General features: G+C 47.7%; 2 protein-coding genes across 13 annotated transcripts in view; one reads left to right on the plus strand and one right to left on the minus strand.

Annotated features, from left to right (window-relative positions):
* Positions 1-494: 494 nt before the first annotated feature.
* On the plus strand, positions 495-19774 carry ATG14 (autophagy related 14). Its single transcript, XM_064659581.1, has 10 exons — positions 495-732; positions 5746-5808; positions 5944-5986; positions 6400-6481; positions 10563-10800; positions 11553-11782; positions 12425-12542; positions 13688-13778; positions 13902-13987; positions 17025-19774. The coding sequence occupies exons 1-10, from the start codon at positions 515-517 to the stop codon at positions 17329-17331; spliced, it is 1476 nt and encodes a 491-aa protein (XP_064515651.1). The 5' UTR covers positions 495-514; the 3' UTR covers positions 17332-19774.
* The window catches only part of FBXO34 (F-box protein 34), a 46413-nt gene continuing 37952 nt past the window's right edge, over positions 18264-26724 (minus strand). For all 12 annotated transcript variants that reach the window (XM_064659574.1, XM_064659569.1, XM_064659575.1 and 9 more), the window contains one exon: positions 18264-26637. In XM_064659574.1, the coding sequence (XP_064515644.1) occupies positions 24486-26637 (2152 nt within the window). In that variant the 3' untranslated portion in view covers positions 18264-24485. The remainder of the gene's footprint in view (positions 26638-26724) is intronic.

The following is a 26724-nucleotide window of genomic DNA, read 5'->3' on the forward strand; positions in this document are numbered from 1 at the left end:
CCCCTTCCCACCCAACCTATTCCATGATACACGGATGCAGAGGAGTGGGCTCTCTGCCCCTACACACGAGCTGATCATACGTATTTAACTCCTCATTCTGGCTCCAGCCGTGGAGCTGGGGTGAGGAAACCTCTTCGTCTGTCACTTTTTTCTTACGAGGCGCATCAGTATTTGCTACTTGTACAGCTGGGTTTTGATATTATTGTAGATAGAGGGACGGGCTTTCATCAGCATCCACGGTCCCCACAGCAGCGTCAGTCACCGGCTCTGGCGCAGCTGACTCTGCGAAGCCCCGGCGACCAGAACACAAGACACCGCCCGCTCTGGAAGCGCGGCAGGGGTGGTTTTTATTCCTTCCGCAGAAGGCAAAGGCGGCAGTTTTATGTCCGAAGCAGCGTTTTCCCCGCGGAGCGCGGCCCCCCGCCCTGCCTCCCCCGCTCCCTCCCGCCGCCTCAGCGCCGCTTCCCACAATCCCCTGCCCGACAACAGGGCCCCACGTGACGCGCGGCCCATCATGGCGGCTCCCAGCGGCCGCCGGCCGCAGCCCGCGGGGCCGGGCGGGGGGAGCGGCCCCGGGGCCGGGGCCCTGCGAGGCGCCGACGAGGACGCCGAGGGGCTCTACGTGGCGGTGGAGCGGTGCCCGCTCTGCAACACCACGCGCCGCCGCCTCACCTGCGCCAAGTGCGTCCAGAGCGGCGACTTCGTCTTCTTCGACGGGCGCGACTCCGAGAGGTACCGGCGGCGCTGAGGGCGACGGGACTCCCACCCCCTCTCTATCCTCTGCCCCCGGGTCGGGGCGGGGGGGCCGGGTGGCCCTTGGGCTGCGCCTCCCCCGCTCCGATGGGGGGCCGGGTTGTCCCCCGGGGCCGGGGGAGGTAAATGGGGCTCGGGGGGCTCTGAGTGTGGGGTGAGGGAGCGGCCCTGGGGCTGCCTGGTGGGGTCGGGCGGAGCAGGACCCTTCGGCACGTTCCTCTTATTTCTATTAAAATAATAATAACTGTAATAATAGTTAACAATGTCGCCCTGACTGTCACTTAGTCAGGTGTAGCTCTCAGCAGGTGTGCCCGTGTCGGTGTAGCCGCAGAAGCTCCAAACAATTCAGGGCAGAAAAAGACCGGTGTATTAAGTTATTTTAAATGTGTTTCCTGTTTTTGGCAACTCGCCTTAGGCTGGCGGTTTTCGGCATCGTTAGACAGAATCAGAAAGGTGTGTAAGAAAAAAATAAACATTTTCTTGTCTATATAAATAGTCCTAATCGTGGCCCTCCTTTTAGGATTATAAAAACAACACTCTGCTTGAGTTAATCATGGGCTGTCCTGCCCCTCCTGGAGCACTGAGGATGAGTGCTATGGCCATAAACAAATTTTCTCATTGTGTGACTCAGATGGCTCCTCCATTGCTGTCGTTCACAGCGTGGCCATCCCAGATTCTTGAAAAGTCTTCCAGTGCCACGACTGGAATAGCTCTGATTCTTGGCTGACACTTGTGTTCTTGGTCCTTCACTGGTGGCTTCATTAGCAGCTGTTGGGAGCGATTCCTGGAGCTATTTTGGGAAGGTGGTGAGCAGTGTGTGCTGTGGTGGTGCTCTCGATCTGAAGGCTTGTTGAGTCCTGAGAAACAAGGGGACAGTGGTGCCTTTCTCCCACTAACATCCGTGGGAATGGGTAAAGGATGTCAGCCAGTGTGAGTCAGCTTGGAAATCTGAGACCTTAGTCTGCCACTGGATGGGCTTTCTCTTTTTTTATATATATAGAAACCGTGTTATAGAACCACAAGCTGTATTTAGTCTTTCCAGAATAGGTGGAAAACTTGTATCTGTGTGAAACTGCTTGGGGTTGTCTGTAGCTTCCATGAAAAAATTGGATTTGGAGTTTGGAACATAAACTAAGGGGGTTTTTTTCCTGCCTCTTTTGTAACCATAAGATTCTGGCTAAACATCAGGTTTAATTATAGAAATCCAATTGTAGCCTTTGTTAGAGTTGAACCACTGTTGTTCTGTATCAACCAAGGTTTAAGAAGTCTCTGCCCATCAGACAAATGAAGCCATAAAGAAGCAGCTTTAGCCAAAGTATGAGAAGCAACAGCTTGTTGGGAAAAGAAGACCCTTTTTATCCTCCTCATATCTTCTCACATGACACAGGATCAGCTTTTCTGTCTGACAGTTTTCACTGCATCCTCCTGAGCTGCTTTCACTGCCCCATTTGTCTGTGACTAGAAAAATTTTCTGTATATTTATACTGTGTTTCCTAACTGCAGGAATTTAAGTCTCTTTATTTTTTCTGCCTTTATTCCTCCCTTCTGCCTGGACATCACAGTTCCATCTGTGGGGATCACTGCTCTTTTCTTATTATCCCATGGCCTCCCTACACGCTCGATTTCCCCAGGCTTTGTTTCTCCTCCTGCTCAGAACTTTCCACGAATGAACTGCAGAAGTGCAATTCACTAAAAATGGCACATTTATTTTGGTGAATTAAAGGAAAAACTCACCTATATGAATAACACAGCGTGAACAACCTAAGTGTGCTTGATGGCAGGGGGACTGCTCAGTGTAGGCATGAAGCTCTGTAAACCTTGGGTTTCTTCTTGCATTTGGAGGATAATGGGATTAGTTTTTAAACTGTGCTTGAAATAGTCTGTCTGCTTTCTTTAATTAATATTTTGAATGACCAGTGTAGGAGTGAGACGCTTCTGAGGCCAGTTTTTCTTGTTTCCCCTCTGAATGTCTTGAATGTCTTGGGATGTGGCCACTGAAAGAGGGAGAGACGTTTTTCATGGTGACCAAAGCCATGCAGGGACAGGTGCAGGGAGCTGGCTGGGTCTCGGGTTGTGTTTACTGCCATCGTTATTTATTTGCTTTATGCCTTCTAGTAGTGCCTTGGTTAATTTTAGATCAGCTGGTGCTGGAGGAGGCTGACAGGGTCATGGCAAGGGCTTTGCTGGGTGACCTGGTGTGAGAAATTCAGGATGTGGAAGTGTATGGGGGCATTTGGGCTTCCTATTTGTCTTTTCTAAGTGTTACAGATTGGGGGAAAAAAGGATCCTTCTCTTTCTAGTGAAAAATAAAGAGAGCAAGTGTCACTCCTTGTATTCAACTGCAGTTTAATTTTAGAGTTTTCTTGTAGTAAGACAAATTATTTCATGGTCTAATTATTTCAGGTTTCGCTGGACTATTTTGTGTGCTAATTTTTTTTAAAAAAAAGCTCCAGTAAAATTGAAGTTTTTCACCTGTCTGGCAAAAATCACACCCTGTTATCTGTGAGGGGGGAGAGACTGAGGAGCTGCTGAGATTAATTATTGAAGGAGAGCTACAATTAAGGATGAGTAGTCCGGAAGTCCTCCAGTAAAATAATCACTGACATTCTTCTTTTCATTACCAATGTGTTGTCTGTTCCAAAAGCCAAGCTGGCATCCTGGTGGTGGTGTCAGCTCAGAGACTCTTCTTCCTCCCAGGAGTGTCCCCCAGCCTGTCATAGGGATAAATTCTCAGAGTGTATTTCACAGACCTACTGAATTGCTTTGCTTTATGTGTCTTCAGATGGCAAAAGCCAGAGACAATATGATTATCTGAATTCTTTAGGCTGTGGGTTATGATTAGGAGTAGTGACTTTTCACAGCAAGGGAGTTTTATTATAGTGAATATGTACAGTAATATTGCTGCCCTTAACTCCTTCAGCATTAATCAACTCCTATAGATTAGGAAATCTCTCCTTCTGGTTGCTTCTCCCTAATTATGACCATGTGGAAATAAGCCAGGTAACCCTAGAAAATCTCAGCTTAATGTGATAAGACTTGAGGAAAGAGAAGCATTTAATGGGTAATTTGAGATGTTCTCCCCTCTCGGTTTACATTTTATGGGAGTTCCTATAATAGTTCATCTGAAGTTTTGTTTCTGTGCCAAATGGAAAGGCTAAAGATATATAAAGAAAAATGAGTTTGCACGATGAGATGCAATTAAAATGGGAGCTATATAAAGAAATGGAAATGTTTCCTTAGGAGAAACCTGCTGAAGAAGTTGGTAGGAGCTGTTTGACATCACGTGGTGAGCTGTAACTTTTACAGGCTTTCACAAATACTTCTGTCTCCCCTCCACAGCAAGAACTTAATTCACTCCCAGGTTCTTGACAGTTCATTCATCTTTTTGCTGATGTGGGGGACGTGAGTCGGGTAATTTTTGTTCAGTGCCCATTAATCCAGCTCTGAAAACAAGGACTGCCAAATTACCCCAGCGCTCCCTCGCTGTGGGACTGCTGAGCTCTGTGTTTCTGGGCCAAGGGATTTTTTGGTTGCAGCCAAAGGTCGGGGTACAGTAGGTGTGCAGTGCCCTGTGGTAAACAGGAGGCTCTTGGAGTGCCTGTTGTCATTCCCACGATGACTCCTGGGGTGAGGACACACAGGAAGAACTGGGGGGAGCAGCTGGGCTCCAGTTGCACCACATTCCTCTGGCTCACGTGTGGCCTCTGGCTTTTATGCCAAGCACCTGCGTTTGGTTTTGGTTTGTTTTGGAAGGAAAACAGATATTTTTGCTTGACTACAGAAGCAGCAGCCAGTGGTTTTGTTGTTCTAATGCTAATGTCATCTGGAAGGGTGATTACACCTCTGAACCCAAAGGTAGCCACCAAGGTTTCAGATTTCAGCACTGGGAGGAAAGAAGTGAAGCAATTCAAAGTTTCACCCAAAATCAAACCCACAGATGAGCAGAGAGGGAGGCCCAAGATGCCATCCTGTCAGGGCTTAGTGTGTTATTCTTTCTAAATAAAGATCCCTGAAATAAAGGACTTGTTGGGTTGTAGGTAAAATCACAGAATCATGGAATGGGTTGGGTTGGAAGGGACCTTCAAGACCATCTTGTTCCAACCCCCTGCCATGGGCAGGGACACCTTCCACTAGACCAGGTTGCTCCAAGCCCCATCCAACCTGGCCTTGGACACTTCCAGGGATGGGGCAGCCACAAATATTAGACCTCTGCTAGGATGAAATTGTCAATTCTGCATAGAAGGAATTGGTTTTCATACCTGGACTTAACCCAAGGTGCACTTTTGAGGTGCAGGTCAGGACAGTGCTGTAACACAAGCACAAGAAGACAAAGCACACTTGCTATTGCTTATGTTTAAATCTCTTGGCTCCCTCTTTTGCTGTTTGCCCTGACCTTCACCTTTGTCACTTCTTGCTTTGTTGTAATTTCTCCATCTGCATTGTTCATATTTTCTTTAGATGTATTTCCCAAGACACTGTGGAACATGGAGGGGGGCAGAACGTGGCTGCTGCATGTTCAAAGGGTGAAAGCACAGGTTGATGAATCCTAAAAAGATTCCTTTCTGATCAGTTCTTTGCAGTTCCTATACCTCAGACATCCAGTGAAACAGAGCTGAAAACAGCCACTTGGACTATCTGAGATAGTACTCTAAAAACCTTTAGTGACTAGAGAAATTAATAGTACTATGTTTTTCTCAGTACACAAAGTATTGACATTTCTAAGCTATAAATCTAGATATAGCAGTAATTTGCTTACAAGTTTGTTAATCCAACACTGATGTTTCCTCATCTTAGAGGTTCTGTTGCAATTCCAGTGAGAGACACGCTCCAGAATTCTGCAAGAGTTTTATACATTTAGGCATTAGTTCCCAAGATGAAGACAGATAGTTGAGGTTTGGAGAATCCCACAAGCTTTGGTCTTTTTATCTTTTCAGACAACTTACAAGTGTTGTATTGTGCAAAATATCAATAAAAGCACTTAATCTCTTCCAGGTTTTCAGACAAGAAAGAAAGGCTGATGCATCTTAAAACCAAACAGAGAGAATTCCAAAAACAGTAAGTTGAAGCTATTAAATGAATATAAAGTCTAAGAACTCTCATAAAAGCAAAACAGTCTCTCTAATGCACTGTTGCTGGAGACAGACCCAGTCCACATAGTCATAAAACTTTCAATCATGTTTTTTCCTCTAGTGTTTTGAAGGCCATGGAAGGGAAAGAGATAACTGATCAGCTGGTGAGTTGTTCCAAGTGTCCCACGGTTTTTAAACTCTCTGAATTCCTGGATCTCATAGTTTAAAGTTACAATTTACCTTGAGGGCATTGTGTTGCTTTCCCAAAAAGCCTGTTGTAAGCAAAACTGAAATTGGCTCTGCAAGCAGAGTGCTCCAAACTGTCAGGATTTTCATTTCTCCCTGGATATTTGTTCAATAACTAATTTTCCTGATTGGCTTCATACTAAGCATTTGTTTTGTTTGTGGCATTCCTCTGTGCACAGAACACTATATGAAATATTTAGTTGTTTGATCCATTTAAGAGCATCCTGCTACTTGTGCACTAAAGCCTTTGTTGTTAATTATTAGTTGGTGTGTTTAAAGTCGTTTGTGCCCCAGAGTTGCTGAATGTTCTTTTTTTTTTTTTTTTCCCCAGAGATGGAAAATAATGTCTTGCAAGATGAGGATTGAGCAGCTGAAACAGACCATTTGCAAAGAAAATGATGAGATGACAAGACGTGAGTAATGCCCCTGCTTTTGTGAAGTGAAAAAACTCCTCGTGCCTTGGAGTGAAAAATCAGTTGAGGTGAATGTGAGCGTTAGGGTTTTTTGTTTGTTTGTTTTTTAAAAAATGGTGAATTTCCAAACCATCGCTCCTTAAATCAACTTGAAGGCAAATTGGTGAGTGGATTTTTAGCCTTTTCATGCCTGGGTTTTAATTAGCAAACAGCAGGCATTATTCAGCTGGATGGAGATCCTTTTGCAGCAGCTTTAAAAGTAAACGCTCAGCAGCCTGTGACTTTTTGGCTGTGTCCCTGGAGATGGCTTTATTCAGTGTAGTGTTTCTGATCACTTCCTCTTGATAAAGAGGAGCAAACAGCTCTGCAGCTGTTGCAGATTTCATGAAACTGCTGAATTTTAACCCACACCTGTCTGAAAACCCAAAAATCCTACTTAAGCAAGAGTCACTGAAATACAGTGTAGGCTGGTGAACTCCATTCAGAAACTCCTTAGATGTTTTACACTAAATTTGTAGGGTCAGTTTGCACCACTCCTTACAACCTGCATGCAAAAGAAGTAGAGGAAACATATTCAGAAGCATATTGGTGGAATCAGGGATATTTTTATGACTTGGAATTCAAGAGGAATACAGAGAGTGGAAGCAGAGGCATAACCTGAGAATAGTTATAAAGGAGTAGCACAGGCTTGCAGTGATCACAGCAAAAAGGCTGAGATGCAAAATGATCTTCAATTAATAAGGAGCATGGATACTAACAATAGGAAATGTATAATAAGTAAAAGGTGAAGGAGTAGACAAGTCTGTTAATTAACAGGAATGAGAGCAAGTGACAGTGCAGAGGAGTCTGGAGCATTTAGAGCTGCCTTTGCTTCATCTTTCCACAAAGCAAATGTGATCAGCTGCTTAGCCAGAGTAAATTTTACATCATGAGACGACTGCAGGCTAAGGAAAGGAAGCAGACAGCTAAATATTATTTTGGTTGTGTCAGCAAGGCCTTATGGAAGTTAAGGAACAGGCTGAAGTAGTCTGGAGCACTTGGAAACACATGAGAGAGGATGTCCCAAGAAACAGAGTGAAAACAGTCCCTGTTTTCAAAGGATGGAGGAAGAAAGAAACATAAACTGATGACACAGTCATCCTGTTATAAACCTGTGGGCACTTTGCTGTTAACTGGAAGATAAGGTAGGTAAAAATAGGCATCACTTGGTTATGAATAGGTCTGGGGATCAAGTGGTGTAGTGGAGGATGAGGCAGAAGCTGCAAATAACTTGGATTTGGGCACTACCTGAAACTGTCTCTTGAGCAAACAAAGACATTTGTTCTGGCACAAAAGGTTAGAAAAGCTGCCTTCAGAGAGTGGTGACACTGGTCAGACTGAGGAGATGAGGCAGGTGGAGCTCAGCAGGAGCCAGTTCTGGCCCAGTTCTGCTCAGTATATCCCATAATAGCTCACATGGTAGAATAGAAGGTGGAGTGGAGGAAGCCAAGGTGGATGATGATATGACTTCTGCAGAGAACAGAATCAGGTTCAAAATCATGCAGATAAATAAGCAACATCATCTGAAAAGGACAAAGTTGAGTGCGTGTTGTTTAGGAAAGAGAAAAATGAACCCAAAGTGGGGGATGCTGGTGAGATTTGAAAGGGAAGGATCTGGAGAATTGCAAATTAAATAAAAATTAATTGATCTCATGCTGCTCCAGAAAGGTTCAGTCCTCATTTAAGATGTATTTAAGATGGAAGCAGTTGTCCTGCTGTGCCCAACATTGGTGTTGCCTCAGTGGAAGTCTGGTGTCCAACTTGAGCAATTTAAGAAAGATACAGATCAACTGGAGAAAGTCTGGAAGAGAATATTGAGAATAAAACACAAGGAATGACTAAGAAAATTGATGTTTGGTTTAGAGAATGGGAAGGCGAAGAAAAACAAACTTTTCAGTAGGTAGAAGATTATTATTTTGGAGATCCTGACTATTTTTTATCCTGGGAAGAAAGGAAAAGAGGAAATCAATGTGACTTTGAGGAACTTAGTCCCTTTTTCTCAAAGTGCAGCTCTGAAGGTGGCAGAATGTTTGCAACAACCAGGGAGTGGAGTTCCTCCTTTCTGCTCTTCTATGAAGTGTATTCTCTGCAACTTTTGCAACTTCTCTTGATTCACAGTGAACTTGATTAGACTTAACCTACAAACTGAGCTAAGTATTGCCCAACTAACGTGTTGTTAGCTCAGTTACACCAAAATTGCTCTTGCAGATAGACCTAAAATTAACTCTTGCCACGAGTAGCCAGTAGATCAGGAACCCAATTTGATTCGCTCTTGGGCCACAGTAGAAAGTGTAAAAAAAGTTGTTTCTCTTCTCTTGGATGTGGCATAATTTAATTTTCCTGAAATAAGAACAATTTCTAGAACGTTGGCCTCCTGCTTTTGGGGTCGACTCTCCTGGAGACCTGAATAACTGGCACTTGTTAAAATAATGTTTTAAAATCTGTGTGTGTTTGCCTTCTGTCTGTGGAGAACAGTTCAAGGAGACAGGCTGGCAAACCCCTGGCAGAGCTCTCTGGGCAGAGATCAGTGTGCCTGGGCTTGCATTTATCAGCCAGAGCAGGCATGTGGGACAGAGTGGTGTCCTGAAATACTCCTGGGGACAAGTTTTAATCACCTCATAAAGTGGGTCACAAAGCAGAGGTGCTGTGGGTAGAAAAGGACAGTTGTTTCTGCACTGGGACTTCCAAGAAGGAAACGTGTGTGCAGTGATCTCGCCTGCTCTCAAATAATTGCTGTTGGACCTGCAGGGAAGGGAGTTCACTCTGTGAAAAAGTAGCCTTTCAAGTACATGAATGTGAAAATTGAACAGATGGATGTTTTCTTCCTCCTCTGTCTCTTATTCTTTATGCAAAGAGAGAGTTTGGGAATATGAATGTGAGCGTTAATTGATTTTCTGTTGGCGTAGAGGAATGCTTAAAGGAATTACTGCTGACACAAAGGGATTGTCAGAGAAAAGTTGCTTTTACTACTGCTTCTCTAACAGGGGTCACTTATTTTATGAACATGAGGAATATTAGTTCTTATCTGCAGGAAGAAAGTATTCTCACCACCTTTAGTTTGGGACTTTGCGTCTCCCACGTATCAGATCTTCCTTCCTATCAGACACATCATGGATTGCAGCAGGTCAGATGACTGGAAATAATGTCCTGATGTTCAGAGAAAGCAGCCTCTGTGCCTGCAGGGTCAGGCACCCTTCAAACTCGGGTGAATTGAGAGTTATAGACACTTATTTGGAGAGTGTGTAAGAAATCTTTCCCTATGCTGCTGAAAGGTGGCTGACTCTCTGTAGCACCACAGTTTGTTGGAAGCATTGCTGCAGTCAGTTATTTTTATAGCAGAATCAGCAGATCATAGAATCACTAAGGTTGCAAAAGACCTCTAAGATCATCAAGTCCAACCTTTGATGCTTCAAGATGCTCTTGAAGGATATTTTTCCAAGCCTGATGCATGGGAGTGAATCTGGGAGGTTGCAGCACTTCAGTACATGAGCACACTTCTCATTTTGGGACTGGAAAGGGAGATAGCCAGCTTTCCCTGTGGAAACAAGGAGTCTGCACCCTTGGGATCCAAGTGCTTTAAGAGCACATCCATGAGTGTGAAGCTCAAATAAGACACTCACAGCAGCAGAGGTGCCAGAAATGGTGAATGAAGATGCTATCTGCACTTGATTTTGACTGCAAGCGGGGCCTGGCTTTTTGGCCAGCACCGTGCAAACATGTACAGTCAGGCTATTTCTGTCAGGATGATTACCTCAGAGTTTAATTAAACTGGGAAATCTTGGCTTTTCTGCTCCAAATCCAAAAATAGCTGGGTAGAAGATAGGGAAAGAATAATCCCAGTTGCAGTCTCTTTGGAGACCTTCAGAGAAGATCTAAAAAAAAGTTGTGCCACCGAGCAGCTGGAAGATGTTAATAGTTTAGCAGAGTTTTTCTGTTTTAGGCTGCTATAGGTCTTGTTTCCCATAAATATTAATAAGGCTTTGTCTCAAGCTTTACCACAAGCTCCTCTTCCAAGGATAACATCTGCTGCTGCTCCCAACAGACACAGAGGGGCTGCTGAGGATCAAGGAGGAGAACCAGAAGCATTATCGCCGGGCTCAGCGGCACCAGGAGAAGAAGGAGAAGATCCAGAGGCACAACCGCAGGCTGGGGGACCTGGTGGAGAAGAAAACCTACGACCTGAAAACCCAGTATGAGCACCTGGCAGACCTGCGCAGGACACACATCCTGGAGCTCACCTCGGTCATCTTCCCCATTGAAGAAGTGAAGACAAGCATGAGGTAGGGAAGGCTGATCCTTTTGGGCTCATTTGGCTCAGCTTTAGACACCCAGAAGTGAGTCGTGTCTGTCTAAGGTAGAGGCTCAGGCTCCCTTAGCATGGGGGGGGAGGAGGTGTGTTCCCCAAAGACAGAGGTCCAGCATAGCAGGATCTGGAGGTACTTCCTTCTCCCTACAGAATTATCTGAGCTAGGTGTCCAATGTTAAACTTCCTTAAAATATGGATTCACATCGCTGGAAGTGTCCAAGGCCAGGTTGGATGGGGATTGGAGCAACCTGATCTAACGGAAGGTGTCCCTGCCCATGGCAATTGGGGTGAACAAGATGAGCCTTAAGGTCCCTTCCGACCCAGGCCATTCTGTGATTTTACAAAAATAAGTAATTAAAAAACCCAAAATGAAGGAAAGTAGTTTTAGTAACAAGGAGTTTTGCAGGACTGCTTCTACAAGCATTTTGCCCTCGATGATTGGAGCAACCTGGTCTAGTGGAAGGTGTCCCTGCCCATGGCAGGGCGTTGGAACTAGGTGGTCTTTAAGGTCCCTTCCAACCCAAACCATTCAGGGATTTTTACAAAAAACAAGCAATTAAAAACCCCAGAACAAAAGAAAGTAGTTTCGGGAATAAGAAGTTCAACAGGAGCGTTTTCCAGGCGTTCTGCCCTCGGTGAAATCCGGCTCGGTGCCTGCCGAACGCCGTATTCGATCGTATTCTTGAAAATTTTTCTTAACCACACCCTCTCCCCGTTGCCCTGCAGAGACCCCGCGGACGTGTCGACCGAGAGCGACAATGCCATGACCTCAAGCACTGTGAGCAAGCTCGCGGAAGCCCGCAGGACCACGTACCTCTCCGGGAGGTGGGTGTGCGACGACCACAACGGGGACACCAGCATCAGCATCACGGGGCCCTGGATCACCCTCCCCAACAACGGGGACTACTCGGCCTACTACAACTGGGTGGAAGAGAAGAAGACCACACAAGGACCCGGTAAGGAGCAAGGCCTGCTTTTTTTTAGGCACCTGGGATGCTCCGGAAGCCTTGGATGCCAGAGGAAGGCACTGAGGAGCAGTTGGCAGGTCCATTTGTTCTCACCCAAATTCTGAGGCGGAAATAAACACCAGAATGGGGATTATAGTGGGCAGGTTCCCTGCCCAGTTGGAACTGGGTGATCTTTAAGGTCCCTGTGGCTGCCCCATCCCTGGAAGTGTCCAAGGCCAGGCTTGGAGCAACCTGGGATAATGGAAGATGTCCCTGCCCATGGCAGAGGGTGAAACGAGATGAGCTTTAGGGTCCCTCCCAATCCAAACCATTCTGTGATTTTATGACTAGTCTGCTGAAACCCTCTTCTGCAGGAAATGCTCACTGGGACACACAGCACAATGTAATAGAGAAATAAAGTTAATTATTCACAGTTTTGACATGGTTCACATGCCGTCATCTTAACAGGAATTCCAAGAATTACTATTTTCTTCCAACTTCTGACAGATTTCACTGTAAATGATTGCTAGATTCAGGCTGTTCTCCATACTTACAACTGACATTTTCCAGGGTAGACTTCAGTAACACATTAACACACCCACCGAGGCTTCATTTAAAACCAGACTTTCATGTTGTTTTTATTTCTTTTAGATATGGAGCATAATAACCCTGCTCATACCATCAGTGCTGCATTGTGCTATGCAACTCAGCTCGTTAACACTTTGTCTCTCATACTTGATGTAAACCTTCCCAAGAAGCTCTGCAACAGGCAAGTAAACACAGGAGGTGAATCAGTGGCCAGTTTGGGCTGATCCTAAATCAGTTTGGTTTGGGGAACGAAATCATGAATTGGAACAGATTTTATGGTAACATTGATGGCTCGTGAATTTTTGGGCTGTTTGAGGAAAGCAATAGTAGGATTTTAGACCACAGTTAACAGTCTTTCCTTTTTTACCTCCTGAGAGGGTAGACCAGTCATCACAGTTGGAAATAACACCTTTCTCATTGGTGTATTCAGCATCATCAAATTAGAAATGAAATATGACAAGTCCATGAATAGCACTTTTCATTTTTTTGGACCCCCCACTGTGCTTCACAAAAATCCCAGCCCAATTCAGCAGCTCTTGAATAGCTCTACTACATTCTGTACTGTAAAGCAAGGCCTTATAATATGCCAGGACTGTAATTCCCTTTGGGATAAAACACCCGTGGGGAACATTCCTGGCTGCCGTATCCGGGAGTGCGTTCCACAAACCCCGTTTGGGATGAAAAGCACTGCTAAGTTTTTGATGTCTGTGTGGAGCAGATGGATTTGTACAGGAGCACTGAGGGAGCTGTATACCTGATCAGTCTTCCAGGGGTCTCAAATACGCTGCTGAAATTCTTTTTAAGCATTTCAAATAGTGGGTTTTGAAGTGAGGGCACAAAAACTGTGTGGGGGTTTCAGCTTTTCCTTCCACCCTGTGACAGGGGGTTAGGACTGGATGATTTTGAATGTCCCTTCCAACCCAAAACATTTTGTCGTTCTGTGATTTTATTTGGGTCATCAGCCTTCACAGAAGGGAAAGGTGGGGAACAGGAAATGATGCAAGGTTTAAAAGGAGACCTGAAACAGTTTGGCCACAGTGGATCTTTGGGTTTCATACAGTTTACACCACCTGTCCTGTGGAAACCGGTGAGAGCAGGGCAAGCAGTGCTTGTTGATAAAATGCTACCAGTCTTGCCAGGTGAAAAATTAATCTCCTGAGCACTCTAAAACTGGCTGTACACTCTAAACAAGTGCTCACTGTGAGGATGTTTACTCCAGGGTTTGTTGGGAAACCAGGGCACGGAATGCTGATGTCTCCAGCAAGTGTATTTTCACAGCATTTTGCTTTCTGTGTCTTTATGTGTGTGTGTGTGGTGTTTTAACAGCGAATTCTGTGGAGAGAATCTCAGCAGACACAGGTTCACACGGGCAGTGAAGAAGCTGAATGCTAATATCCTTCACCTTTGCTTCTCTCAGGTAGGGGGAATGCACATTTGGATTAAATAGCTTTTAAAATACCACCTGTGCCTGTTGGTTTCCTCCAGGAACTGATCATGTGTTTTCCTTTTTTTTTTTTTTTTCCTTCCTTCCCCTTGGCAGCATGTAAATTTAGATCTGCTGCACCCACTGCACACCCTCAGGAACCTTATGTACCTGGTCAGCCCAGACACTGAGAACTTGGGCAGGTAAGGAAAGCAAAATCTCAAATCTCTTGTGGCTGAATCCCTTCTGAATTTATGCCTATGCCTTTCCCAGAGAGGGAAATTCTCTTCTGCCATACCTGTAGAGCACAGAATTCAGGGTATTTACAGGAGGAGATGAGAGAGAACAGGGAAAGGGGGTCCTGAGCAGGAAATCAGATTCCAGAGACGTGTGTTTGCTGTGTCTCAGCGTATGGCAGGCCCAGCTGGAGGCTTTGGTAGCTGATGATGGAATTATTTCCCCCATGCCCAGAAGCAGGAACTCCTTCCCTCCAGGGAACAGCAGCACATATGCCAGGCAGCCTTGCCATGCTCCAAATATGACCCTGCCCACGCCTTGCCAACATGTGAATACCTGAGAGCATCCAGCAGTATAAACCCTGACAAGCATCCTAGGCAGACCTTTCCCAAAATACTCCCAGTCAGTGAACTCCCTAGACCAAAATTGACACTTCAAATGATATTAATTTATATGTAAATTAAGATTAAAGACAACTCTTCTGTTAACTCAGTACGTGACGAAAAGAACGTCAGTTCCTGGCCTTGCACACACCAGGTTTAATCATCTTTTTTTTTTTTTGAACTTAAATATAAGGAAGCAAACAACATTGATTTCCCATTGGGATAATCCAGCCACAAGTCACTTGTTCCTGAGACAGTCTGCAAATATTTGTTTGATGTGACTAATGCTTTATTCCCCCCTTAAATGTAGTGTTCTGTAATCTCCTTTTCCACTTTGTTCTCCTGTACGGATCTAGTTTTATTCAAAAACCTGCAGTGCCACTAAGAGGAACTGCCTCTTCCCACTTACCTTGTGTTCTCTGGGTATATCCTTACTGATTCAGCCCAAAGACATGGGGAGCCAAATCTTTGTAATACAGCTTGGTTTGGGAAAAAAAAAATATCTGTGCTTGCTGCTGCTTGCCTGAAAACAGGGAGAGTGCAGGAAATACCCAGAGGATGGAGAACTGTGTCCTGGAAAGCAGCTACTGTAAAAGGTCCAGGGGTCACAGTGGGTACCTGTGCAGGTGTCACAGAGCTCCAGGTGCATCCATTGGGTCCAGGTAGTAAAAGAAGGGGTCACAGGAGAGTTGGATAAAATGTCTCCCAGACTGCAGAATGGCTTTAGAGACACCATTGGGAGCAAAGGGTATGAGCTGGTTAAAATGAGGCACATGTGCTTAAAACACAGATTAATTACCCACAAGAATGAAGGTGGGGATTCTGCTTCCTTCTGTCATCCTCCCAAGGCTGGATGAGTTTCTGGAGTGGATGCTGTCACCAGGCAGGAGTCACTGGGCTCAGGACAGGGAGAACGGGTAGAACATAGTGGCCTTTGTCATAGAGGAGGTCACCTGAGATGATCTAATGGTCCCTTCTGGCCCCAAACTTGATGACTCTCCTCTCATGTTCCCTTGTTAAGCAAAACGCTTTGCCAGGAGGCAGCGCTCCCATTCCTTCCTGGATTATGAAAGGAGAGTGTTTACCTTTAATTTCTAAGCTGGCTGCAAAGTTTGCAGCAACCAGCTCTGTCTTTTCCTTCAGAAAGGAAAAGATACCTAAGCATTTAGTTGCCTGATAATCTCCTCTATACACTACTGTTTTCATATACATATAATTCTGCTAAGCTTTAATTGTCTGGATTAAAATTTTCCATGCTAAATCGCTGCTTCAGGCTCCTTCTCCCACTAAGGCTGGAGAAACACTTTTGCCTGTGTTACAACAGTTACTGTATTTTATGGTTGGAGTTGGTGATCTTGAGTGTCTTTTCCAACCTAAATGATTCCATGATTCTGTAAAATTCTCTCTCATGTTTCACTGAGCAGCTTTGGAATGAATTCTGGTAGGGATGCTGCTCGCTGTGGGGAATGTGCCTTTCTCTGCTTCTGTGAAACCCTGACAGTCTCTGACCATGGGTCACAGGCCTCTGAAAGTGCCTGTTTTGGCTCAGTAAAGGTAATTCAGATTTGAGCTGGAGTACAGGCAGCCCAAAGCAGTGGGATGGGGTGGGATGCAATCGCTTCTCCCACCAGGCAGTGGCAGCAGGGAACTCAGAGTCATTGTGCAGGTGGGTTTAGCCAGGACTCCTCGAGATCCAGCCCACTGCCCCTGCTCAAAGCAGAGCCAGGTTCTCAGGAGTGGAGCATCTCTCACATGAAGAAAGGCTGCAGGAGCTGGGCCTGCTCAGCCTCAAGAGATGACTGAGAGAAGACCTCATCCATGTCCATCAGTATCAGAAGGGAGAGAGCCAAGAGGGTGGATGAGGCTCTGCTCTGTGGTGCCAAGCAATAGGACAAGACACAACGAGCAGAAACTGATGCACAGGAAGTTCCACCTGAATATGAGGAAGAATTTTCCTGTGTAGGTGACTGAGCACTGGAACAGATTGCCCAGAGAGGGTGTGGAGTCTCCCCTGCTGGAGATATTCAGATACCATTTGGACACAATCCTGTGCCATGTGCTCTGGGATGACCCTTCCTGAGCAGGGAGGTGGGACCAGATGACCCACTGTGGTTCCTTCCAGCCTGAACCATTCTGCGGTTTTGTGTGGCGGCATTTGGAGTGTCTCCAGTGGAGACCCCACAGCCTCTGTGGGCAGCTGTTCCAGTGTTTGACCAGTCTCATAGTGAAAAAGGTGTCGAGGTGTTGCTCAGGGTGAGGTGAGAAGTCTCCACTAGTGAGTTGTGCCAGGTCTCCTAAGTTAGAGAGACAGAGCTGAGCCATCTCACCTGGCCAGGGCTAGTGTTGGAAATGAAAGCTGTTCCACATCAAGCTGAGATTCTCACCAGTGGAGCTCTGAGTTATCATCACTAGTGTGTGTTCCACTATCCCTGCCAAAGCAGAACGGCTCCTGCTCCGTGGTCTGGAACCCTGTCACTTCCTTGGCCAAGTGTTTTTGTTTCACCACTGTCCTAACACAGCTCTGCAACCAGTGAGTTTCTCTGCCAGCTGATAAAGACCAGGGGTGTTTGATCTCTCTGAGCTGTGGCATTCCTAGGGCTCACTGTGTCCGTGTTCACAGGTCTGGGCCTTTCGAAATCAGCGCTGATCTCGAGGACTCCATGGAGTTTGTGGATCCCAGCGCTGCCGGCGAGACGGACGAGAGCGGCGACGAGCACGTGAGCGACGAGGAGACAGACCTGGGCACAGACTGGGAGAACCTGCCGAGCCCCAGGTTCTGTGACATCCCCTCGCAGCAGGTGGAGATGCTGCAGAGCCAGAGCACCCAGGTGTCCCAGCCCATCGCCAGCAGCAGCGCCGGAGGGATGATCTCGTCGGCCGCCGCCTCGGTGACCTCGTGGTTCAAGGCCTACACCGGGCACCGCTAACCAGGGACAAAGGGGCACAGGAGCTGTGGAAGGAACCCCTCCCCGACAGTGCTGTAGGAAACCTTACATATTCAGTTAAGTAGTGCCTGGAACAAAGAAAAGGTCAAGGACTTTCGTTTTGTAAACCGAAAAAAAAAAAAAACCCACACCTTTTTATTTACCCAAGGTGACTGTGACGGACCCGTTTTGTAAATTAGCTCCTGACGGATTCTCTGAGGGCACTTGGTGTCTTGGTTCTGTCTGCATTGAATTTCGAAGGACCCAGCAACCTCCAGTTCTACTTTCTGAAGAAGACACAGATTTTGGAGCATTTGGATCGGGATGGGCACAGAGGAGGCTGCTCAGGGCGCGGTCTGGACAGTGGTACAAATGCAGTTCCCACTTTCTTAACTCCTTACAGGGTTTTCCTTTGTGTGTGTGTTTTAAATCTGTCTTGCATAATGCAGAAATGCGTATTTCTAAATTTTTTTCATTCAGGACATGAAAATTATGCATTTTTAACATGTTTTCTAATCTCTGTTGCCATATTTTTAATACAAAGAATCAGCATGGGCAGGGAATTCACACAGCAAGTTGCTCTTGTTTTAGATTTCGGTTGTGAATCTTTTACCCAGTTTTGCCATAGAAAAACTGGCTTGTTTCATGCTGTTTCCACTGGTAGGTGTTCTAGAAGTTTCGTGTTGTGCTGTCCAAGGCACACAGGCTCTTTACTCTTAATATCATACACCAAAGAAACACTGGACGTTCTCTTGGCTAGACCCACATTCGATGCTGATCCAGGATTGTGTTGTTGCAATAATATTTATCCCTTCTGACACCGTCTTGCCACTTCTCAGCATTAGAAAAACCTCATTTCAAGCCAGTTTGGTGAAGTCACACGCTCTCCACACTACATGTGTTTTTAACCCTGTTCTACTTTATGTTTTTGGGGGGGGGGGGGGGGGGGGGGGTTGTTTACTGAATGCCAGGAAGTTTGATTTCATTTCCCTGGTGCAGCTGGCTGGTGAAACCACGGGAGGTGGGATGTGCCGACAGGTGAGTTGGTGGACAAGTGCTCCTCCCCTTCCTCTGCCTTGTGGGATGGAGCACTCATGGATAGGGCTGCTCAACAGGACTGCCAATGTGCAGTTTACATTTAGGATTGGGACATTTTCTCCACAGGGTCAACCAAGGTAAGGGCATCCTCCCCTCCCTGCTCGAGGGAGGGTTTCTGCCACTCTGCCCCGTACCCCACATGGGGGGTTCCAGCTGAGTCTCCCCCCCTCCCCATCCCTTGTATGGCAGCTCTTTCTCTTTGGCCTTGGGGCTGGACATCTGTTGTCAGTAGTTAATTTTTTTTCCTTTTTTTTTTTTTTTTTTTTGAACCAAAGACCCTTAACTCCACACTAGCAACACAGACATGTTGTTAGAGGACAACACCCTCGCTCCTGCCGCTCTTTTGGTCTAATAGCTGGGTTTGTTTGAAGAGAACAGCCCAGGCTCCCTTGACTACTGGAGCCTGATCAGGGCCCAGGGGGTTTGGGCACTGTTGGCTCATGGCACTTTATGACTTGGATCCTTTGCAGCTCTGAGCAACCAGCACACAACAGTATGGGATACTGGGCTCATACTGTGCAGCCCCTTCTGGCTCATTTATTTTGCACTGGACCCTGCCATCTAAATACCTTTTTGGTTGTGTTTCTTTTTGTTTTTCATAGGCATTTCAGTCCCTCTTTCATTGCTGCCTTTGTGCTACTTCGAGCCCTGAAAGGTCAGGCCATGACTCAGCTTCGTACACTGAATGAACTTAGGGAAAGAAAATCCAACACAATAACTTTTCTAAGCCATATACTTCCTATCCATGTTTTCCAGAATAATTTATTCACAGCCATGTCACGTTCTGAGAGTGCACAAGGGCACGGTGAGGGTGTTCAAACGTGGTGGGGTGGGGCTTTCCACGGAAGGCTTTTCTGTAACAGAACACAAAAGTTGTGGCGGTTTTTTTAAAAGTGTTTTGCACATGTGTAGCTGAGGGAGAACTGTGTGTGTCCAAACCTTGAGTGCAATCACCGTTTTCCAGGTTGTCTGGGGAGGGAGGGAGGGCAGGAATATCTGTAGTTATAGATATTTGAAGGCAGCCAGCTGAGAGTTTACAAAACACTTCGCGTAGCATGAACGAACACGAGAATTTCAGCTCAGGCCGTGACTTTTGGCCGTGACCAGTGACCTGGGGTGGCCAGTTTGAGCTGCCAAGGAAGGGCCTGATTTTGGGTGCCCAGCCCCAATCAGGTGCCTTTGAAGGGTCTCAGATGGGACACCCAGGGGTGGCTTTTCACCTGCGAAAACTCACGGCCTCTCTCCGCAACTTCCGATGTAACTGAACACAAAGGGTTTGGTTGTTGGTTTGTTTTTGTTTTTTTTTTCTAAATTTTATTGTATTATTGCAATAAATCTTTAACAGTAATTTTTTTTTTTTTTTAAAGTTGTATATTTATAACTGTTACCTCTGTGTGGTCTGTTTTTTCACCATGCTGGGCAAAAGTACACAAGACTTTCCAGCCTTCAAAGCATCACAGGGACCAGACCTGTTACAGTGCAATCAGTCGTACAGCGGTGGAATAAGCAATACCCATTCTAAAAAAATACTCTTACATAAAATAACTGCATCTCCAGGGGAGCAGGAGGCGGGGTCCTGCACAACACACACACACACATCCCTCTATGTACATGTAAACGGGTAAATCTCATGTGAGCCTGGCTCGGGGCTGCTCGTGTGCTGGGTGACGTTTGTTTCTGCAGGTGCTGAATTCCTGCTGCGTGCAAAGGGGGATGCTCCTCCTTGCAAGGTCATTTCAGGATGCAAGATGTGGCTTTTTATGGATGTAATTGTTAAAGTGAGGCAGTGAGTGTCTGAGCAACAGGGATGGGAAAGGGCTGAGCAGGCTCTGCCCTGGGGATGTGGTGGCCTGGCAGGCCATGGGTTACAGGCTGCTGAATGATGGAGGAAAACCAACCCCTCCCACTCGATTTTTTGTGATGTATCTGAGGGGAAGGACTGATGCCCTGTGATTCCTGGCTGCTGCACACTCAGGAGTGGGAGCAGCAGCCACGTGGGGTTCCTGCACGCAGAGCTGGGGGCAGGTTGTTGCCTCAGTGACAGCACAGTCAGTCCTGGCCATGGGCAAAGCCAAGCCTGGCTTTGAGCTCAGCTCATGCCTATGGGATGTTCAGGTCAGCTCTGCTTAAGCAGGGCCAGCAGCAGGAGGTTCTGTCCTCTGCCCACACTGGTTTGTGGCAGGAGAGCAGCCTGATAATGCCCCGAGTCCTGTCCCTACTCCAGGGTTGCCTGGACCAGCCAAAGGCAGGCTGGAAAGGGAAACAGCCCAGGGTGAGGCTGCAGCACCATTCCCACCATGTGAGAAGTGGGACTCGAGAGAGAGGTTGGATGTTTCAGTGCAGTTTTGTGCAGGTGTGAAATCCCAGAATGGTTTGGGTTGGAAGAGACCTTAAAGCCCATCTCATTCCAACCCCCTGCCATGGGCAGGGACACCTTCCACTAGACCAGGTTGCTCCAAGCCCCATCCAACCTGGCCTTGGACACATCCAGGGATGGGGCACCCACAGCTTCTCTGGGCAACCTGTGCCAGGGCCTCCCCACCCTCACAGCCAAGAATTTCTTCCTAATATCCCGTCTAATCCTGTCCTGTCAGTTTGAAGCCATTCCCCCTTGTCCTGTCACTCCAGGCCCTCATCCAAAGTCCCTCTCCAGCTCTCCTGGAGCCCCTTTATGCACTGGAAGGGGCTCTAAGGTCTCCCTGGAGCCTTCTCTTCTCCAGGCTGAACACCCCCAGCTCTCCCACCCTCTCTCCATAATAGAGGTGCTCCAGCCCTTAGAGCATCTCCGTGACCCTAATGACAGTTCCAGGGGCTGCCATAGGGGCAGAAACTGCAGGAAGTGACCTGAGCTCCACTGCAGCATCTCAGCACCTCATCCCAGGGAGCAGAGACACAGCAAAGGGAAAAGCTGCTGCAGGAACAGCCAGGATGGAGCAAGAGCCCAAACACAAGCCTCAGCCATGGGCAGCTTTTTCTGTGGTGTCCATGCCAGGAGAGTCCCAGAGCTTGATGAAAACTGGAAGCTCACAGACAATGGAAATGTTATTACAACTTCTTCACTGGCATATCTGGAAATTCAGTCCAGACACTCCAACTGCTCCCAGGCAGGGAAGCCAAGCACATGGTGCAGTCCTTCATCCTCAGTTCTAAACACTGAATTTTGTAAATCCAACACTGGATTGTTGTTTTAATTGACTCGTAGGAAACAAAAAAGTTCACTGGACCTTGGGTTCTCCCTGAACCATCCATTAAGGAAACAGAAATCTGCACTTTACTACTTTTTAGGAAAGAAAAAGCCTGCAGGCAGCTCAGCATGGCAACACTCAGAACCAACCCACATCTGGATGCAAAAGCTTGTTCTGCAAAACAGTTTTTAACAGCAATGCTGTGCAACAGGGACAGTTCCAGCAAACAATGTAATAAATGATGTATGAACCAGCCCACGCTCCCCAGCCACCTCAGGGGGAGGGCAGGGATGGGGCAGGGTAGATAACAAGTTGTCCTCCAGATTTACCTGTTCCAAGGAACAAAATAGCCTAATGATATTATTTTATCCTTGTTTTTCCCCTTGTTCAACAAAGGTGACCAAGATCTCACACTCTGTTCCAAAAAAAATGACCTCACTGGCCCCTTATCTAATTACAAAATATTTTCCTCTGCCGCTCTGTTCCAGCCTCGCAGGGACTTTCCTCGCTGCTGCTCAGCCTCAAGTTTTCCAGAGTCTTGGGTGGGGGGCAGGAAAGCAGCTTCTTTCCCCTTTCCCTTAATCAAAATCAAGCTGGAGGCCTTTGATGCCGATGGCTTTGGCCAAACAACAGCCTGGCAGTTGCTTTGCTGCTCATCCGGAGGGAGCAGATGGAAGTTTGGGTGAAGCCTGCGCCCCGTTATGGGATGAAGTCACGGATTAACCAGGGATCCTGCTTTTCCTCTCCCTCTTCCCAGCCGATTACAAGGAGGGCCGCACCCTCCTCTTAGATTCCTGGTCTCATTCCTCGTGGTTGTCATCATGTCTGCAGCGCAGGGAGGCCGAGCAGCCAGGGAGGGGTGTCTGATGCCCGGGGTGGCAGAAGCAGGTAAAGGCAAAAAATAAACCCAGCACATCCTTTAAATCTCCCTGAGCTCATCAAACCCACACTTCATCAGGCTGCAAGGGCTCGGTTTTCCTTCTCTCACAGTTAAGGGAAAGAATAAAAGCATCCACCTTCAAACCCTCTCTGTCCTCGCTCCGGAACCAGGTGAGTCGCTCCATGTGATCCCAGTGCAGCTGAAGTGGAGGGAGGTGGGAAGCTCAGCCTGGCCCCCACAGCCAGCAGTTTTCCACACCTTGCCAACAGGATGAGCCAGGGGCAGGGCCACCTCATCCAGAACTCCCGCCCTTTCCAGGTGCCCCCCTGGGGTTTGCAGGGCAGAGGAAGGCCTGGGATGAGCCCGGTAGGAAGGTGGCACCGGCTCTTCTTGCACCAGGTCAGAGATTCTGGCTGCTCCAGCTGGAATGGTCCAGGAGTCCATCCATGCCTTGAGAAGGGGCAGAGAAACAGCACCAAGTGTGGGGAGAGAAGGGACTTGGACAGTGCAAAGGCACAGCTGCCACGCTCCATTTGGCTCCCTGGAAAAAGGGCTGCTGCTCCACTGACTCAGCTCCCAGGAGCTGAATGTGGCTGCTGGATTGTCCAGGGTCCATTCCCAGATTTCCAAACCACTCACCCTCAGAGGGGTGTAACTGGAGTCTGGATCACAGCATTGCAGGAGAGGAATGTATTCAGGGAAATACTGCAACAGATGCCATGCTCCGCTCCCATTCCCAGTTTGAGCAATCACTGTTCACCCAACACAAACCGTCACCATTCCCCTGGAAAGCACCAACTCACACCCAAGGAATGAGATGCCAGAGGCTGCAGCAGAGCAGGGCGAAGCACTGCAAGCATTTCTGTTGAAAGGGACAAATTCCACATAGAGCAGACGGCAAAGCTTCCAGCACATCACAGAGCCAAGGCAACTCCACATCCATCCTACTGGACCCACAGTCTTGTCCTGGAGCTTCCAGGGAACAAGGCGGGTGCCCACACAAGAGCCAAGAAGCAGGATGACCAGAAAGTCCCTGTTTTTGCAAGCTTTACACACCTAGCACCAGAATTCCTGACAACAGGAGCCTCTGCTGCACGCAGGGCTGACAGGAAGGAAGGGAAAAGCTGGAATCTGTGAATGTTACAGCAGGGAGTTCTCCAAGGAATAGAGATTTGGGGGGTGGGTTTTTTGTTCCGTTGTTAGTAGGACAGGTTTGCCAGAGGAAGCTCACTGCACGTCTGAACTACAGCACAGCACCAAGTTTCTGCCACGTGTTTTACAGCACTTTTATTTCGGGGCAAAAGTCTTACAAGAGAAAGTCTGGTAAGGCAGATCTAGAATGCACGTTTTATTCATGTAAAAAAAAACAAAAAACAAAACCAAAACAAAAAAAAAAAAAAAAAAAAAGGAAACCAAACCAGACAACATGGGTAAGGTAGACAAGAATTTTTTCTTTTTATATTCTGACTATACAATAATATTCATCTCTTTTTTTTTTTTTATTTTTAAATCCACTGCCACGCTACTATAATGGGTCTGTTCTATAGTCTAAGTTTCAGGTTGTCCAGTTAAGTTGTCTGCAGCTTCTTTAAACAAGTTGACCTTTACCTATTTAGAGTTTCTTCTCAGAAACATTCATATATTATGCGGAATATACAGATTTTGAAACAAGACACTTAAAAACACACACACCTATAGCCGCAACACTGGGATAGCTGCATTGTAGGGGGTTACCTTGTTCAGCCAGCTGTAGACTCTGTATGTACAATTAGGGTTTTTTTATAGTGTTATTTACAGAGATGGACTAAAAGCTCTCTTTAATCTAAAAGGTAAAGGCTCTTGTGTTTGAGTATGTGCAGTTTCATAGCCCTGTGGAAAACAAAACAAAACAAAAAAAAAAAAAATAACCACGACAATTATATACACTGTAAACAGCACAAGGCATGAGAATCTCCTCCTACCCCAAACAATCTCGCAGGAAAAGTGTATGTGCACTAATATTCCTCTTCCACTTCGGCTCCCGCTCCTCTGGTCTTCTTGTGGATGGCGCGGTTAAAGCTGTGGCAGGCGGGGACCCAGTGATTGTCGTGGAGACCCAACTTACAGCCCGGGATGCCCTTCTGGGACCGGTGGCAGCACATCCAGTAGCCAGGCCCGTAGGGCAGGGCCTGGCAGTAGGGCTTGGGGTGCCACCGGCACAGCGACACGTCCCCCTTCACGTACTTCTTCTTGCACTGCTTGCAGGGGTCCTCCCGGTACCGGGGGTCCCGGACCCAGCGCGAGTCCGCCGGCCGGATGTTGTAGTACTCGATGATGAACTTGAAGTAGTAGCAAGTGCATTTCAGGGCCACCAGGCTCCTGGTAGGGAGCAACCCAAAGATCTTCACTATGATGTGGTGAGGCAGGAAGGCCATATACTGCTGAGGCTCCAGAAGCTGCTGGATTTTAAACCTGGTCTCCAGAAAGTCATGCGAGACCTGCCTTTTCAGGCAGGAAGCGTCAAGTACTTGCAAGGCCCCTTCTGTGGGAGGGACAGAGGGGGCCAATGGCTCTGTAGGGACACTGCTCCTGACACACAACCTGCCAGATGCCAAAGCATCCTCATCCTCATTCTGGGCTACTTCTCCTGGCTTCTCTTGGGTACTTTCCTGCGGTGGCTGTTGCTCGTGAGCAGCAGGCTGCTCGTCCTGGAGGAAAAACAGCCTCCCCGGGAGCGAATCCTCACTAGAACTGGAGTTGGAGAGCTTCTCTTTCCTGCACCCTTTCTCGGTCTTGGTGACGGATATACTGATGCACAAGGGCTCCTTCCTCGCAGGATGCAGGCTCTGCTTTGGGAAAATCACAGGCTCCTTCGACGTACAATCAACAGTCGCGTTTTTGCTCTGCAAGGGATCCGGTGGCAGCCTGGCAGCAGGAGCTGGACACGAGGACAGCAGAGCTCTGGGAGGCTCAATCCGTGTCTCAGTGTCGCTCCTGCCGGCTGCCATCGCCAGCACCGCGTGAGCAAGTCCCGAATTCACATTCCCCATCCGGGTATCCAGCCCCGAAGGAAAAGGCCGCCGAGCAGAGGCGCCGCCATCCCACAGCTCGGCGTCACCCAGAGCACCACAACGACCTCCGTATCCAGCCTCTGCCACCCCCGCCTCCCCCAAGCCATCCCCCTGAGCCAGAACCCCCGGCACCCCCTTCCCCGCCTCTCCCTCGGGCTGGGTGCCATTGGCCAGGAGCACCCTCCCGACGTTTCTGCGGAAGCTGTTGTTCCGGGAGAGGCTCCCGGCCTCCCGCTCGCTCTGGCGCCTCAGGCACTCCGACTCCAGCTTGGCCACCATGTCCAGCACGCGCACGGGCTCGCCCTGCTGCTCCGCGTGCACCTCGCACGCCCCGGCCGAGGAAAAAGGGTCGGAGCTGGGAAGGGCCCCCTTGGGCTGAGCGCTCGGCCTCGTGGCAGGGGCAGCCGTGCAGGTTTTAGCACAATCCACCAGCAAAGCACTCGCTCGCTGCTCCAGGAAAGCCACCATCTCTATCACCGAGAGGGACCGGCCCGGGAACGCCCCCTCTCCGCTGTCATTCCCGTAGTGCACCGAGCAGTGCTCGATGCCACAGGCAAAAGGCTCCGGCTGGGAGCACCTGGCATTGGCCTCCCTCATCCTTTCCAGTTGGATTCTGGCTTTTTTGAGGTCCACCGATTTTTTCCTGCGCTTGGCCGTCCTCCCGTCGATGTCCCACGTGCTCTTGATTTTCATGGAGCCCACCCTGCTGGTGCTGCTGCACTGCTGGGCCGCGAAGAAGGCGATTTTCTCCTTCGTGTTGCCAGGTTTCACCACGGCCCAGACATCCAGAGGCCCTTCCCCTTCCTCTCCCTGGTGGATCGTTGCCGACAGGGCGTTCTTCTTTTCCCTTGCACTTGGACCATCCGCTGGACCTTTCCCGTTCATATTGCACATAGTATTTGGATAAATAATCCCCAGAAGCTTTTGAGATGGAGTCACGAGGGAGGGTTTTGGGAAAACGCTCAGTTTGGTGCAGGTGGTGTATTTTTCTCCTTGTGCTGATCCCTGGTGGCCTCGCAGGGAATCCTGGCTTATTTCTGGGGATCGCTCTTTCTTCTGTAACTTGAGATATGGCTTTAAGTGCATACCAGAGACCCTGCAAAAACAGAAAGGGGAGAAGTTATAGTTGCAAAATATGTCTGTCTGGAATTAGAGAAGGTGGCTCGGGGTAGGCAGCATCCCA

This window comes from Pseudopipra pipra, chromosome 6, assembly GCF_036250125.1.
Source record: "Pseudopipra pipra isolate bDixPip1 chromosome 6, bDixPip1.hap1, whole genome shotgun sequence".
Taxonomy (NCBI): Eukaryota; Metazoa; Chordata; class Aves; order Passeriformes; family Pipridae; genus Pseudopipra; species Pseudopipra pipra.

Coding starts and splice junctions, on each gene's coding strand:
- ATG14 (XM_064659581.1), top strand. CDS start 515: ATGGCGGCTCCCAGCGGCCGCCGGCCGCAGCCCGCGGGGCCGGGCGGG. Junction 10,801..11,552: donor GAAGTGAAGACAAGCATGAG/GTAGGGAAGGCT, acceptor GTTGCCCTGCAG/AGACCCCGCGGACGTGTCGA. Junction 13,988..17,024: donor GACACTGAGAACTTGGGCAG/GTAAGGAAAGCA, acceptor CCGTGTTCACAG/GTCTGGGCCTTTCGAAATCA.